At 38.5% G+C, this 16,622-nt stretch overlaps 1 protein-coding gene across 1 annotated transcript in view; it reads left to right on the forward strand.

Annotated features, from left to right (window-relative positions):
* The first annotated feature begins 30 nt into the window (after window positions 1-30).
* The window catches only part of COPA (COPI coat complex subunit alpha), a 42,747-nt gene continuing 26,155 nt past the window's right edge, over window positions 31-16,622 (forward strand). Inside the window, exons 1-9 of the mRNA XM_061120391.1 lie at window positions 31-186; window positions 3,501-3,614; window positions 3,800-3,873; window positions 7,016-7,096; window positions 8,574-8,650; window positions 9,370-9,479; window positions 13,687-13,796; window positions 15,303-15,402; window positions 15,989-16,124. Of these exons, the coding sequence (XP_060976374.1) occupies window positions 147-186; window positions 3,501-3,614; window positions 3,800-3,873; window positions 7,016-7,096; window positions 8,574-8,650; window positions 9,370-9,479; window positions 13,687-13,796; window positions 15,303-15,402; window positions 15,989-16,124 (842 nt within the window). The 5' untranslated portion in view covers window positions 31-146. The remainder of the gene's footprint in view (window positions 187-3,500; window positions 3,615-3,799; window positions 3,874-7,015; window positions 7,097-8,573; window positions 8,651-9,369; window positions 9,480-13,686; window positions 13,797-15,302; window positions 15,403-15,988; window positions 16,125-16,622) is intronic.

The raw sequence follows: 16,622 nt of genomic DNA on the forward strand, positions 1-16,622 counted from the left end.
CTATGGCCCGGAGCTCCTGGGGCCGGAAGTTCGTTTCCGTGGAACTTCCGGGAGTCGAGGCGGAGGGACGCTGACGTGGAGGCAACCGTAGGCCGGCAGGGAGTGTCAGGACTCCGGTTAACAGCTCGGAGCCGGAGACCTGAAGGATGCTAACCAAATTTGAGACCAAGAGTGCGCGGGTCAAAGGTAATGGAGATTAGAAAAGGGAGCTCGGAGGCTGGATGTCAGGGGCAGCCCTGTCACTGGGGAAGAAAGAGGGAGGATTTAACGGGCTGAATTGGGCCCACCGTACGAACCTAGAGGAACCTGAGACAGAGGGAGGCCTTTAGGGCTGGCGGGCGATTCACCTGCAGTCCTGTCGCCTTTGGTGTGCCCTTGGGATTTGATTTAATTGTAGTGGTTAACGCACCGCAGGAGGTTCGTTTGGCTTGCCCCCTGTTTCTTTCTCCTCCCCTCTCCTGGGTCCTGTACGCGACTTTTATTCTGACCTGTTGGCTTTTTGATGACTGTGTTGTAGGGAGTGGCCCAGGGAATTGAGTCTGGACCTCTGCTATTCGTATCCAAGTCTAGTTTTTTCGGAAATGAGCAGTGGCCACCCCTCTTAAAGGAGGCCTTCGGCTGCACCGTACTAAAATCCGGTGCCTCTTTTGCGAAACAGGACATTGTTAAATCTGAGTTTGCAAAGGTTGCCAGATAAAATAGAGAACACCTAATTAGATTTGGGTGCTGATGCTGGGAAAGATTGAAGGCAGGGGGAGAAGGGGACGACAGAGGATGAGATTGTTGGGTGGCATCACCGACAGGATGGACATGAGTTTGAGTAAGCTCCGGGAGTTGGTGATGGACAGGGAAGCCTGGTGTGCTTCAGTCAGTGGAGTCGCAAAGAGTTGGACACTAGTGAGCAACTGAACTGAATTGGATTTGAATTTCAGATAAAAAGCAAGTAACGTTTTAGTATTGCTGGTTGTTTATCTGAAATTTAAATTTGGACATCTTTTATTTTTATTTCCTGAATATGACAGCTCTAAAACTTGTGCATCACTGAATGTAGGTGAATTGCAAACAACTGATAATGCAGGAGTAATCTCTTAGAATGTTAGAATGGCAGAGGCAGAGATTTGGGGAGAAGATTTGTACCTTGACTATTTACTAATATTAAAAAAAAAAGATGCAGTATAGCAAAGTGGTTAGAAACTTGCTATTTTGAGTCATATGGGCTTACTTTGGAATTCTGAAACATTGAGTAATGAACTGCAGGACTTTGGGCAACTTAACATTTCTATTTCCTTGCTGGGCTGGAGGAAGCACAAGCTGGAATCAAGATTGCTGGGAGAAATATCAATAACCTCAGATATGCAGATGACACCACCCTTATGGCAGAAAGTGAAGAACTAAAGAGCCTCTTGATGAAAGTGAAAGAGGAGAGTGAAAAAGTTGGCTTAAAGCTCAACATTCAGAAAACTAATATCATGGCATCTGGTCCCATCACTTCATGGCAAATAGATGGGGAAACAGTGGCTGATTTTATTTTTCTGGGCTCCAAAATCACTGCAGATGGTGACTGCAGCCATGAAATTAAAAGACGCTTACTCTTTGGAAGGAAAGTTATGACCAACCTAGACAGCATATTAAAAAGCAGAGTCATTATTATTGCCAACAAAGTTCCGTCTAGTCAAGGCTATGGTTTTTCCAGTGGTCATGTATGGATGTGAGATTTAGACTATAAAGAAAGCTGAGCACCGAAGAATTGATGCTTTTGAACTGTGGTGTTGGAGAAGACTCTTGAGAGTCCCTTGGACTGCAAGGAGATCCAACCAGTCATCCTAAAGGAGATCAGTCCTGGGTGTTCATTGGAAGGACTGATGCTGAAGCTGAAATTCCAATACTTTGGCCACCTGATGTGAAGAGCTGACTCATTGGAAAAGACCCTGATGCTGGGAGGGATTGGGGGCAGGAGGAGAAGGGAACGACAGAGGATGAGATGGTTGGGTGGCATCATCAACTCGATGGACATGGGTTTGGGTGAACTCCAGGAGTTGGTGATGGACAGGGAGGCCTGGCGTGCTGCGGTTCATGAGTTCTCAAAGAGTTGGACACAACTGAGCGAATGAACTGAAGTGAATATGTGAATAATTAACATTCTTTTTTAGAGATAATTAAAATGAGAAAGTATATAAAAGATGACTGGCGTAGACTCAATAGCTCAAAAACTGGAGGCCATTATTAATGTGAGAATAGATTTTGAGAAGTTTCTATGTCTCTTGGGAATCTTGATCATAAGGAAGAGTGCCATTAAGAATTCCTGGATGGCTGAAATGTGTCTTTATAATCCTGGAGCTTTGTTTTCTGCTCCTAATTTCCTTATCAGGCATAGGGAAGAAAATTGGCCAGGGAGGGGATATCAAAATATTTGAGAGTTAATATCTATTAATGAATGTTCTTGTATATAATGGGAATGAGGGTGGGGAATGAGCAACCTAATGGAAAATGGACAGCTTAGAAGAAGAAATAAAAATGTTAAATAAATAAATCAAAATACTCTTTACCTCACTAGTAATGAAAGAAGTGGTGTTAGAGTACTAAAACAAACAAAACAACAAATAACTGATACCATCCTATTCTCAGTACCTTCAGAAACTTGGTGAGACTGTATATTGATACAGTCTTTTTGCAATCAAATAGTATCTTCCAAAATGTTAAATGCACATACCTATTCCCGAACAAATCTCATTTCCAGTCTTTAGTGTAAATCAGTAATAATACAAACAGACTGGATTATGTGTGGAAGCATCTTCATTGGATCATGTTTTCTGGTAGATAAAAGGGGGAAAAACTTAAATGCCCATTAGTAGAATAGTTTAAAAAGTGGCGTATTTGTACATTGCAGTCATTAAAAAAGAAAGGCTAAGTCTAGATGTACTTAAAGTGTTATGAGATACATTATATGTAGTTAAGTGAGAAAACAAGTTTGTAGAATATTATAATGTTATATCCATTTTCATAAAACAATATGGATTGCATTAAAAACCTGAAAGTATACTCTCCAAACTACTGCGGACTCCCATTCCCAGTCATAATGGAATAACAGAGACCAGGTTTATCTTCCCACCTTAAATAGCTGCACAACTGAACAAAACATATGAAACAAAGGTTTTCAGACATTGGAAAACAGGCAGTGGGTATTGCTTTAATAGTGATGTCAGATTAGACCTAGGCTAAAAGCTGCTGTGGACCCATCCAAAACTTAAAAAGCAAGCCTCTAAAGGATCAACTAATTTGAAGTAACTGCATCCTAAACCAGAGCCCAGCAGTATTTAAGGAAATATAATAAAAAATCCAACACATGATACCATAAAAGTCACGATGTGTGGCATCCAGTGAATAAATATATGAATCCAGTTTTTACCTAGCTGTCCCATTTTCTTATCACAGTTGGCAGGAGGTAACATTGTGGGGCTTACTTTGCTCATTGGATCATTGTCTTTTTTTTTTTTATCCAGGACTCAGCTTTCACCCCAAAAGACCCTGGATCCTGACCAGTTTACACAATGGCGTCATCCAGTTATGGGACTATCGGATGTGTACCCTCATTGACAAGTTTGACGAACATGATGGTAAGATAACAGTTTCTAGGAAGAAGCTAAAAGAAATATAAGTATTGTCTTCTGGAGTAGTTTAAGGTTTCTTTAGGATTAAAGAACATGGGAGGGATAGAACTGGAAAATTCTGAATAAGAATCACCTTGGAGACTCGGAGCATAACTGTCTTTTTAACATGTTTTGCCTGCTTTCTTCCCTAGGTCCAGTACGAGGCATTGACTTCCATAAGCAGCAGCCACTGTTTGTCTCTGGAGGAGACGACTATAAGATTAAGGTATAATGGGTCTATCATGACTGGGAGTAAAGGACAGGCAATGTGAAGTTTGGGAATCACAGAAGGGACTAAAAAGTCAGATGTCTCATTTGTTTAGAGCTCAGGCTTTTGACATTATCCAGAGCACTTATCCAGTGAACATTTATTGAATGTTTACTATGTTGCAGATGCTGTTTTTTTATTTTTAGAATTCAAAAGTAAATAAGAAATGGTCTCTGTTCTCAAGGAGCTTTTATTCTAATGGAGGAGTTAAATATATACCCTAATAATAGCATGTACAGGTTAGTGAATGTACCGTAGATAGATAAAATGAAATGGGTAAGGACAGTCTAGGTACAAGAGCAAAAAGCATGACATAGCTGGGTACATTTGAGAAACTATGATTAGTTTTGGATAGAATCTGGAAGAAAGGTGAGAGGAGCAGAAGATGAGAAGGGCTGGGTGATGGAGTACGTCTCTGTAGTACTCAGAAGTTTGGATGTTATCATACAAATAACGAGGAACCATTAAAGGAGTTTACTCAGAGGAGTGATACTAGCTTGACGTTTATTTATTTACTTATTTGGCTGTGCTGGGCCTTCGTTGCTCTGCAGGCTCTTCTCTCGTGTGTGAGTCGGGGCTGCTCTCGAGTTGCTCCGTGCAGGCTTCTCATTGTGATTTCTTCTCTGGTTGTGGAGTGCAGGCTCCAGAGTGCACGGGCTCAGGAGCTGCGCGTGAGCACAGGCTTAGTTCCTGCGTGGCACGTGGGCTCTTCCCGGACCAGGAATCAACCTGTGTCTCCTGTATCGGCAGGCCGTTTCTTCACCACTGAGTCACCAGAGAAGCCCCCAGATTCACTTTTTAAAAAAAAAAAAAAGGTTACTTAAATGGCAATATAGAGAAAAGGTTGGATGACTTGGGCAAGACTGGAGGCAGATCCTAGTTAGGAGACCATTACAAAAGTCCACGTGGGTAATGAACAGAGCATGAGCTTCGGCAGTAACATTAAAAATGGAGAGGAGATGATGTATCCAACCGCACCAGAAAAATTTACTTCATGAAAAAAATAATCTTTTTCAGAAGCTACCTAAGGAAGCTATAAATTATACAGTAGGACTTACATGACAGGCATGAAGAGTGACAGCTGCCTGTAGAGAAAATGTGCATTAGAATGATAGGAAGGACAGCTCTCTTCCTAGATTTTAGGCACTGATCCTGGGGGCAGGCAGTGGAAGCTTGGACCACCTGATGGGCCTCAGAAGCTCCTCAGGCTGTCCCTCCCTGGTCATATTTCTAGTAAAGTGATGACCATTGAGTATTAAGAATGGTTAACTTGGGTTCTTCATGATCTGTTTAAGACAAACACTGAGTGACATTTAAGAAAACAATTTTTTCCCAAAGTCATTAGTACTTTTGAAAATGGATTAATTTGCATTTACTTGCAGTGTTCAGATCAGTAGAGCAAATCAGTTGATTAATGGTTGATTAATGGTTGTCTGGAGTTTGAGGGGATTGGGAGAAAATGAGGAATGACTCCTAATGGGTATAGTTTTCATTTGATGGTAATGAAATGTTCTAAAATTGATTGTGCTCATGGTTAAATAACTATGTATTAAGAACTACTGAATTCTAGAATGGGTGAATTATATGGGATTTGAATTATATCTGAAAGATGTTATTTAGTTAATTGATGGGTATGTAGTGCTATCATGCTGGGATTTATATTACTCTGATGAAAGTAGGATCATCTTGAAAAGTCATGTTTGTGGACCATCATATTTTTTGCTACACCCAGATAAATGTAGCATTAGTATAATCCTGATTTACAAAGAGTAAGACAGGAATCACAAATGGCCAGAGTCTAAAAACCCTATAGGTCTTTCAGAATTCATAGTTCTGGAACTTGATAGAGGCCTGTAAAGGAATCAAGATGATTTGAAGCAAGAAATAATGAATGAAAGTTTAAAAAACTGAACTCTATAAGGGGGAAAAAGCTAGTTACACAATAGTATTTATGGTATGATCTAATTTTTGTTTGAAAGTCAAACTCCACTGTATACATGTGTATTTATTTATAGATGACTCAACAGATGAATGTGAGTATATTCTAATATTTTCACTTTTTGTGTTATTTATCTTTTCTCATTTCTGCTGCACATACCTTTTGTGCACCTACTAAGTGTTAACTGCTACATTAAATGCTGGGGGTATAGTGTTGAGCATGATGGACAAGGACCCTGCCTTTAGGGAGCTTACATTCTTGTTTGGAAATGCTGGATTTGGGGTTATTCAAATTTGTTACAGGAAATGGATCACTTGTGATTTATGAAAGAAAACAATTTTTAAGTAAAAATAGGAAAAAATAGTAACAGGCTGGCCTGGATAGATTATAAACAAGCATTAAATTTTATAGAAGGGAAAAAGGCATCTGTCTCTTTTTATACTTTTGGGAGTTTTTCTGGATAGGAAGTGTGAGCTATCTTACGTTTATGGTCTTGGTTTCAGCGTCTTTCTCAGTTGTGTCCATCGATGCCTGATACTTTGGTAGCTGGCTTAACTTCTTATCTAAATATAATATTTTTCTGCGTAGCTCAGCATATCTGAGCAATGTTGTATTTTCCATAGTGTTGAGTTAAAGTAATTTGCATGATAGATGAGTACAGACCATGAATGTATGGGCATCTTTTGCCACCAAGCCTAACAAAAGATGATGCTATATGTTCTATTATTGTTTCCTTTGAAGTCATATCCGTCCTACTTTTTTTACCCACAATTAAGGTGATAGGTAAGCACCAAGTAAGGGGTCTATATTCAAGGTAAGAACACAATTATTCAGTAGAAGAGTTTCAAGCTGAGCCTTAGATAAACATTTTGTCTTATTAAATAGACGTGATTTCTTCCCAGAAAAAAAGAAAAGCCTTTCCGTCATTTTCTTTCAGGTTTCACTAGCCTTGCTTTTCCCGCTCCCCACATGTGTGTAGCTACTTACATTTTCATTCATAGTCTTTTCCCCTCCAGCCTTAAACAAGGTTCCCTGTCAAGAGTTCTACCTATTTAAAGATGCCAAAATATAAATCCCAGCTTGTTTATCGAGAAACCTGCGCATTATAGAGGCTCACAACTTTATGTCTTTACTCCTTTAGTTGAATTTCTCTCTTTGCAGGTGTGGAATTACAAGCTTCGGCGCTGTCTCTTCACGTTGCTTGGGCACTTAGACTACATCCGCACTACGTTTTTTCATCATGTAAGTAACTGTTGTGGCTCTAGTTTTAGAGCATTCTGCAGTTTCCCTGTAGGAACCTTCTCCATGCTCCTGAAGAATCCATGCTTTTGATAACAGAACCACGTTATTGATTCTTCTCGGATCTGTGGCGTGTTGGCCCCTCTGCTTTGTTTCCTTCTGTGAGAGGAAGCACTCAGGGTTATATTTGAATTTAATTGGATTCAGTGGCCTTTATGAGGAAGACATTGATTCTCTGTAGGGAAAAGCAGAGATTTGATTTTAAATTTGCTGAACTGGCAAACAGAAGTTTGCAGGCTAATCACATGTGGGGTGTTACTAAGTAGGTGTTTCTTGGAGGAATGTCAAGATAAGATGCCATTTTGATGCTGCCTAATGTTTTGAAGCATTGACAATCATATGCTTTTATCCTAGGATTTTAGGGTCTGGTAGAGGCTGTTCCCTTAGCCAAGCTTACTACCTTTTTTGATTTGTTAGGTTTCATAGTAGACAGATACTGAGTTAAAGATTAAGACTCCCAGCCTCTTATTCTCTTCCCATCCTGACTGGATTTCTCTATAATTATTAATATATGCTATTAGAATTAACTTGTACTATTCCTTGACTCTTAGTAAACTTAAGTCTCTTGAATTAAGTAAGAAAGAGTATGACAAAATGAACAATAAATTCTGGGCTAATTATTCTCTATTTCCTTTTTTAAAGTTAAAAAGAATTAGGGTAGAATAGGAGAAGATGAATGTGAAACTTATAGCTGAAATAGTTGAAAATGATAACCATTCAATAGGTAAATCTATTCAGAAGGAACTGTTTGTCATTGCCATGAAGGACTTGCTGAAGACTCTTGCCTAGAACAAGTTACCATTCAACTGGAAACTTAGGAAAAGCTTATTTCCTTTTTTTTTTTCAGTTTAGTAAGTATGTGTGTACCTTGTGCTTGTTAAGTTCTCTGCTTAACACCAGAGAGACAGCTGTGACTAAGAAATACTTCCTTCTCTTAAAAAGTTTAAAGACTGTAAAAGGGCTGAATTTTTTTACATGTTACTTTCTGCTTTCTTTTCTGAGACTCTGGAATTTTTGAGACTGGATGGTCTGGCAGGGACAAGTCAGACTTTAAAACAATATTCCAGTCTTAGAGTTAAACAGAGATCCTTTCACAGGATCTTGATTTACAAGATTAACTATTTATAAATATAAATCACATACACATAAGCACATATGTAAATGTAAATGTATATTATACTATTTGTCTCTGAGAATCTGTTATGGTCTGGCTTCCACTGTTAAACCTTATAGTTGAAAGTCCCGAAGTTGGGAAGAGCTGGTAGAATGGTAGGAGGAACAGACAACTAGCCTGGTAACTCAGAATCGTTTAGAGACTAGCTGGATGTCAGACAATGAAATAGTTCCTCCAAAGAGAGAAATGGAACCTGGAAGAACACATCTGTTAATGTTCAAACCCTTTGTCTGGAATATTTTTCAGGAATATCCTTGGATTCTGAGTGCCTCAGATGATCAGACCATCCGAGTGTGGAACTGGCAGTCTAGAACCTGTGTCTGGTAAAGCAGGAGACAGCTCAAAAACACCTTCATTTCTAGTTTTCTCATAATCAACTTCTCTTTAGAACAGTCATCTCCTGTCCCTAATGGGCTGTGTCTGTTGATTAATTACTGATTGTATTTGTAAGACACTCTTGTATATAAAAAGATAAATACAGAAGCAATCTCATTAGTAATATGTGAACCTGGATTTTCTGATCATTTCTTTCCAGGGGAAAGAAGTCATATAGCTAGGCTTTTGAGACAAAATTTTTAGCTGGTTTTCAGTTCTGTTTCCAAGAAACGTGAGTCAGGGTCTAGAGCTCTGTCCTGCTTTGTGTTTGGTTATAGAGCTTTTTATAAGTATGTAAGGACCATTTAAAGTGACATCCTTTAAAAGGGATACCCCCTTAAAATCTAACAGATAGTTTTAGTATGAATAAGATTTCATTTATTTTGATATTTTAATGCATCGTTAATGAGAGGAGTGCTGTGCAGTCTCAGTTCTTTTGAAACTAGTAATAAACACTGAAACATTACAAGCAAGAAGAGAGCCAAGCTTGAAATAGCCGACTCTGCTGATTATTATTAATTCAGAATTGTTAAGATGACTTGCCTTGGCCTCCAAAAGAGTGTAATTGGACCTTCATCTGTTCAATGTGGAATATAGCATTTAACATGTAGGAGTCTGTTGATTCCTACCTCTAATTTGGTATTGTCTTTTTTTCTTCCTCTTGCAGTGTGTTAACAGGGCACAATCATTATGTAATGTGTGCTCAGTTCCATCCTTCAGAAGACCTGGTCGTATCAGCCAGCCTGGACCAGACTGTGCGCGTTTGGGATATTTCTGGTGAGCTGCCCAAGTTCAGGGGACAACCTAGTTGTGTCTGGCGCAAAACTGCAATTGCTTAAAATAGTGAGGGTAGTTGACTTGGAACAGAAAAATTTAGGGTATTCTGTTTTCATGTAATAGTGTCTTTGTTTCTGAGGATATTAAATGTGGTTTGATGGTTCATGTTAGAAGTATTCTAAGGAAAGTTGTTGCTCTAGAAAATTTAATTTTAAGAAAATTCCACATTTTAGTTAGATCAATCTTTGTACTGTTGGGAATATTTAAGAATCAAGCTTTCCACTAAAATAAGAAAAATCTCTGACAGAAATGAATTTTGGGAATAGATTAGTACAGGGAAACAGGGCTTTTAGAGCCTGTGGCTTCATTTAGAAATAGGAAAATCCTTCTATTATATACCATCTACTGTAAAGAGAGTGAGGGTTGGAGGAAGGATTTTCATGTCCAGAAAACCTTTTAACAGGCAGACTTCTAGGATGAAAAATAACTTGTAGATTTTGAGTAGCTGGGATAATTCTTCCTTTCACAGTTTATATACAGTATCTTAATTTGGGGATAAGAATTTAAATTTTTAGGACTGTATAGAGAACTGAGAATTTAAATGCAGAGAAAGGGCTGTACCTATGAGATTGACATACTAGAAAAATGGAAGTGCTTTCTTGAGAAATGCTGTAGGGAAATGAAACTAAATGCTATAGTTCTCTGCCCAGTTAAATTTATTTAGCAGTTGCTAAATTGTTTCTAGTTGTTTGTTGCCTTAGAAATTCTTAGAGATTGGACTCTGAAAAGTCCATGGCTAGTCCACAGAGCACTGTTTTCATTCTGTGAAAAGAAGGACTCCTTGTAGGTCTTTTCCAGGTTCTTTGTGGTAACAAAGAAAGTTGATAACTTTTCCCAACTCCTTGTGTCGTGGTGGGCCGGAGCAGTATGATATTAATACGTGCTGTTCTAACAAACCATTAATAAACAGCAAGTTGAGAATTTGGATTCCTGGGTGCAACATGTGGAATGTTGTAATAGCAGTTATTTAAGATTCATGTCGTATGGAAATAAGCCAAGGGAAAGATGAGGACAGTTGGAAAGTAAAAGCTCTGCATCATGCTCTGCGGTTTTCAAAGGTTCAGAGTTAAGAAAGAAGTGGTATAAATAAGACTGTATTGGAGATAGGGCAGTCGCACTCTCTTCTGCTAGGGCTTCTGCCATTGCAGTTTTCCGTCAGACTAGCTGGGTTTTTTGAAGTACACCCAGATGTGACCAGCCATGCCAGCAGGAAGAGTGGGGCACAGGCACTGTGGATCCTGTGCCCTCTCCTCACTGCTAGTACCAGGGAGCTTATCAGTCACTCCTCCAGTAACCAAGCTCTGACCTTCAATAGTTGTTAACTGTGCACACTTTCAAAGCACCCTCTCTGTCTCAGCATTTAGGAGCCAAATGGAGCTGGGTCCCAGTTGATGCTGTTTGCGCTGACCAGGGGCATTTACTTAGAATAGCCTTTCTCAACTGGGGATCTGTGAGACAGTTACCTGCTACTAAGACACTTTTTAGTGACTGTTTTCTCAGTTCTAAGAATGGTATACAGGTACTGCCCTTCTAGATCACAGAGAAGTGAATTTGTTATATACATAAACCAATCCTTAGACCATTGGGGCTTAAATCTTTCCTAGAACATGGGATTGGGAAGGGCCTTTTACTGCTCCACTCTTTAAATAAGAGTAGTGTTGATGCCACCTGAAGCTGGCAGAGCAGTTTCCCTGTGACCTAGCAAAAGCAATTTGGTAATCCTTAGGTAAATGGATTCTCTTTGGTCATCATGAAATGCCCAGGGCAAGAAATCATTTTCTTCACTTTCGTAGGAAAACATATTTGCGTCACAATCAAAGGCCCTAAATCGGAGAAGAGAGGGAGAAAGTATGACCCCAGTTGGGGTTTATACTTGCTCTTGAATGTGTAAAGTGCATGGATTACTATATAATAACATTACAATTGCTATACTTGGTGTGTGTGGTACTGAAAATTTTGTACTAATGTTGCTAATGTTAATGCTTTCTTTACCATGTCTAAGTGTTTTTCTATACTCACAACTCTCTTGATTTCCAGTAACCCCTTAACCAGAATGGAAGGAGATGCTTTGGTATTTAACCAAGTGGAAGGAGCTTTGGGGATAGACTTACGCATTCTTCCTCCTCTAGAAGTCAGCATACTCTTTTTAGCAGAGTTCTTTTGCCTTGGTTCAAATAAATCTGAACACCGGAAGAGAAATTAGCAATCAGCTCTGTTAGGAACTAGAGCTAATATTGACAGTATTTCCAAGAGGAAAAAATTAGTTCTGAGTCAGAAGACTCAAATCTAGAGGACTGGTTAAAATTCTAATCTTTCTGAGTACCTCTCTTTAAAGAGGGACACTCTCTGCACTAAGTAAATAATAAGAAAACAGATTTTTAAGGAAAACCTGTGTTCTAGATACCTCTCCCATGAGGATTAAGCCAGGGGGCTTAGCGTAACCTGATCTTTTGTATTAGCCTGGCAAAAAATATTTGTTTAAAAGGGAATATATTTACAACCTAGATTTTAAAAATAATTTATGTTTTTAGCTTGAGCTTCCAGGTAAACTGACAGTGAGATTGTTTTAATGTGCTTGTACTTTTGCATGTGAAGCCCATGGGATTCAGGGCTAGTCTTTGAAATGACCACTAAAAAACATTACTCTGCTGCCAAACCCTGTACTCATGCTTGTTACTGCTTCCCCTGGCTCCCGCTGGGAAGTGTGCGTCAGACTGGTCCATTCTGAGAGTGTCCTCCCCCCTCTGGATTTGAGTAGCTGCTGTAGAAATTTTCCATCTGTCGTTCAGTCCTAGTGAGTAGCTTGTTGAAGGCTCAAATATTTCTTCTCACAGTATCTTTTCACTGCCTGTCACTATTCATCTGTCTGTTTTTGCTCTTCCACTTTTCCTGGATCGTTACAAGCAATTACAACAAAGGCTTCCATTCTGTCATACAGCTTTCCTTTTAATGTGTTTGTTGAAGCTTATTGGAGGTGAAGTTCCTCACAGCTGTCTGTCTTTGTATCTTCCTTTGAATCTGTTTCATGCATCAGACTCATTAGAAAAAGTTGACAGATCCCATGAAAGGGATAAAGTGAAATAAGTGAAAGGAGGCATTCCTGTAATAATGTATTTATGAAACCTTGGAAGAATGCTTATTTTATTTTTTTAAGCATTGGCTTTATTTCTGTCTACCAGTTGGCTAAATGCTTATCATGGACAGGGTACAAGATAAGTAAAACTGTTGTGCCCTTTTAAGCACTTGCTTCTCTAATGCTGATGTTTATATGCCATTATAATAGAAAAGTTACATTGTAATTTTAAAACAGTGAAGATACAGTCATTGAACTTAATTTTTTGTATTTTCTTACAGGTGCCAACATTTAGATGTAAAACTACTTAGGTTTTGTTTTCAATGATAGCTTTTTTTCCCCCTTCTATTACAGATATTTGGCTTTTTAACTTTGTAAATGCCAAGTAGTTTCATTTTCTTCTCCCCACCTTCCAAATACTCCAGAAGATAGGATTTTAGTCCCAATTGCATTTTCTCATCTATAAACTGGTATTATTATACCTGCTTGCCTTCCTCAAAGGGTTGTCAATCAGATCAACTTTGAAAACTGCAAGATGCTTTTCACCTGTAAGGCAGTAGTGTTATTGTAATTTGGGTTCTGACTATAGCACAGATAATTCAAATTTTAAGGACAGATTGTGGTTGAGCCTTAAGTGCCAGTCCTATACAAATAAGAATGACCTTATCCTGGTGTCTTTTTTCTGCTGTTTTCAAATTACAGGCTGATTTCTCCCTATAGCCTCTGAAAATTTTAATGACAAAATACATATGTTCAGATCTATAACCAGTCTCTTGAGCAAGTGTTTAAAGGAATAATGAGAGTTTTAATCATTTTATCCACTGCCCAAGAGTCAAGAAGGAAATAAGAGTACACTTTTTGCAGTTTATAGTTTGACAATATCATCCACCAAATAAAATGTTTTATATTTGAGATACATAAGAGCTCTTGCATCTTTCTTTAGTCTCTTTAAATTTCTTTTCCCCTTCTTTTTCCTTAATTTTAGTGTATCACTGTACCTTTGGGTGCTTTGATTACTGTGCTCGTTTTGGTAACATGTTTACATCTTTCATCCCACTCCTCACCCCTTCAAAGGTCTAAGGAAAAAAAACTTGTCCCCTGGTGCAGTGGAGTCGGATGTGAGAGGAATAACTGGGGTTGATCTGTTTGGAACTACGGATGCAGTGGTGAAGCATGTACTAGAGGTACTTATCTCTATAGCCAGTGGCTGGATATGGGCTCTTCACCAGGGAAGCAGTGACAGTATGCTGTTCATTTATTCATTCCTTCAACAGAGACTTATGCAGGGTTTACTGGGTGCCAGGTGCTATTTGAGGCACTGAAAATAGAATGGTAGGTGAGCCAGTAGACAATTGAAGTTTAAATGCTACCTGGGGGAGAATCATGTTACCTTTTAAACCCACTGGGGAGAGAGGGAGAAAGCTGGCATAGGCTCCATCACCATCCCAAAGCAGAGTTCATTGTCAAGCCTCTTGGGAAAGGGGAGGATAGTTAATCAAAGTTATTGAGAACCAGCCATGTGTAAGTAACTTGTTTACATGGTGGGAAAATAGAAAGGCATAAGGGAAAGTAGATTTTTTAAAGTATCTAATCTTTACAGCTGTCTGCTGGTGGAGATACTATTAACTTCATTTTGCAGATGAAAAATTTGAGATTTAGAGAAAGTAAGTTATTTACCAAAATCTACATGTGTCTTGAAGAAGGAAATGGCAACCCATTCAAGTATTCTTGCCTGGAGAATGCCATGGACAGAGGAACCTGGCAGGCTACAGTCCACACGCACACACACACGTGTCTAGTAAATTGAAGAACTGAAGTTTGAATTTGTATCTGTCTGACTCCACAACCCAGGTGTTTTTCACCACAGTATGGTACCTCAAAAATACTGCTAACTTGACACTACTTTATCTGTGATTCTGGTACAGAGTATAAACTTATAAATCTTATAAAAGATATCTTAAAATCAGCAGTTTTTAAACTTTCTGGTCTGAGAACCTTTTTATACTCTTAAAACTTATTGAGGACCCCAGAGAGTTTTTATGTGCATTATATCTGTTTTTACCATATTTATCAGTTTTTACCATATTTGAAATTGAAACCAAGAACTTAAAAACGTGGGATATATGAGGATATAGTCTTATTAGCCATCAAAGCAATGACATCATCACATGTCATGTAACCTCTGTAAAACTCTATATGTGTGGGAGAATAAGAATGAAAAGGGTAAATAGCATTTTAGTATTATTATGAAAATAATTTTTAACATTGCTGGGGTTTCCTAAAAAGTTCTTGGGGATAGAGTTTCTTGACTGCACTTTGAGAATTTCTTGATTAAGTTATAAAATTGGTCTTTATTTTTGAGATGCTAGTAGCTGGTTGGAGAAATACAATATAACTGGCCAGTAACAAAGCAAGGCAGTATATCCCAAATGCAGATGAAGCTGAATTTGAAAGAGAAAGAATTTGGGAATTCCCATGAGAGTTTGGGAATAATATTGGATAGATTGATGTAGTTAGTGACTCATGGTCAAATCTTAGAGGAGTGGTCCCTTGAGTCTTTTTCACATGGAGTGAAAATCACAGACATCTTTTATAACCATGAGCATGGTCCATTGGTCCATTGCTTTGAGTAATAGATATAAAGAATCACTTTTTTTGATTTTGCAAACCACTTTTTTTTTTTGGTACAGGGTCATGATCGTGGAGTTAACTGGGCTGCATTTCACCCTACTATGCCACTCATTGTATCTGGGGCAGATGACCGTCAAGTGAAGATATGGCGTATGAATGGTGAGTGAAACAGTAACAGTGTTATCATACCTAAAACACTGGCTGCTGCCCAGCAAGCTGAAAAAGTCAGGTGTTCTGGATTTAGTGACCTATTTTCCTACCTTAGGTTGTTAGGCTTATCCTGGGAACATGACAGTTGCTCTATTCCCTTTTTTTCGTTTGATGGTATCCTGATTTAGAGGAGTATGAACATAATTTTAAATAAGAATTCCATTTATTCAACAGGTATTTATTGAGTACCTACTTTGTACTAACCATTGTTCAAGGCTCTGAAGATATAATGATGACTAAACCAGATAAAATTCCTGCCATATGAGGCTTTTATAATGGCAGCTAGTGACAAGGCAGGGTAAGGAGATGAAGAATGACAGAGAACAGGTGCTATAGTTGATAGGCAGGTCAGAATGAAATAAAGAAATACTTAGATTCAGAGTCATGAATGAAGAAAATTGACCTATTGGAAAGAAGTGGGATGCTACTGAAGATTTTGTAGTATCTAGCATTTGGTTAAAGAATGTCATAATTCAAAACCCCAAACTTACAGTAGTAGGGAATTGTGGTGACCTAATTCTTTTTTGTCTTTCAGAATCAAAGGCATGGGAGGTTGATACCTGTCGAGGCCATTACAACAATGTATCTTGTGCTGTCTTCCACCCTCGTCAAGAGTTGATCCTCAGCAATTCTGAGGACAAGAGTATCCGAGTCTGGGACATGTCTAAGCGGTAAGGGGGTTACAGTGGTATGTGACCAAACCCAGGAGAAAGCCCCTTTCTCTCTTTTACTCTGTTCTTTTTAAAAATCAGATTACGACTTTTTGTTTCTTATCATCCTCTGCATATAGAAAAATCAAATTATATTTTATGAAAACTTAAAGGGACCCAGAGATTAGCCATCATTTACAAATTTTCCATCAAATAGAAATTTCTGCTTGTGTTCTTTTTGTGCCTTATATTTAAGCAGTTTCTTCTGTAGCTACAGAAATAAGGAATATTAAATGAAAACAGTATAGTAGAAAATTATGATGAGTGGGGAAGTCTTAATATGAAAATAATAGAGTCGGTTTAAAGTCCTCTTTCTGTTCTTTGGTAGAATTTGTGACTGTCTTTATTTAAAATATGCCCCTTCACTGTACTTGATTTACTTTTTATCAGTGTGCTGGCCTACTTAGTACTACATAGTACTCTTATGTGTGATAGACTGAAGTTTTCTTGGAAATTAAT

The sequence above is a fragment of the Dama dama genome, chromosome 20 (genome assembly GCF_033118175.1).
Source record: "Dama dama isolate Ldn47 chromosome 20, ASM3311817v1, whole genome shotgun sequence".
NCBI classification, from domain to species: Eukaryota; Metazoa; Chordata; class Mammalia; order Artiodactyla; family Cervidae; genus Dama; species Dama dama.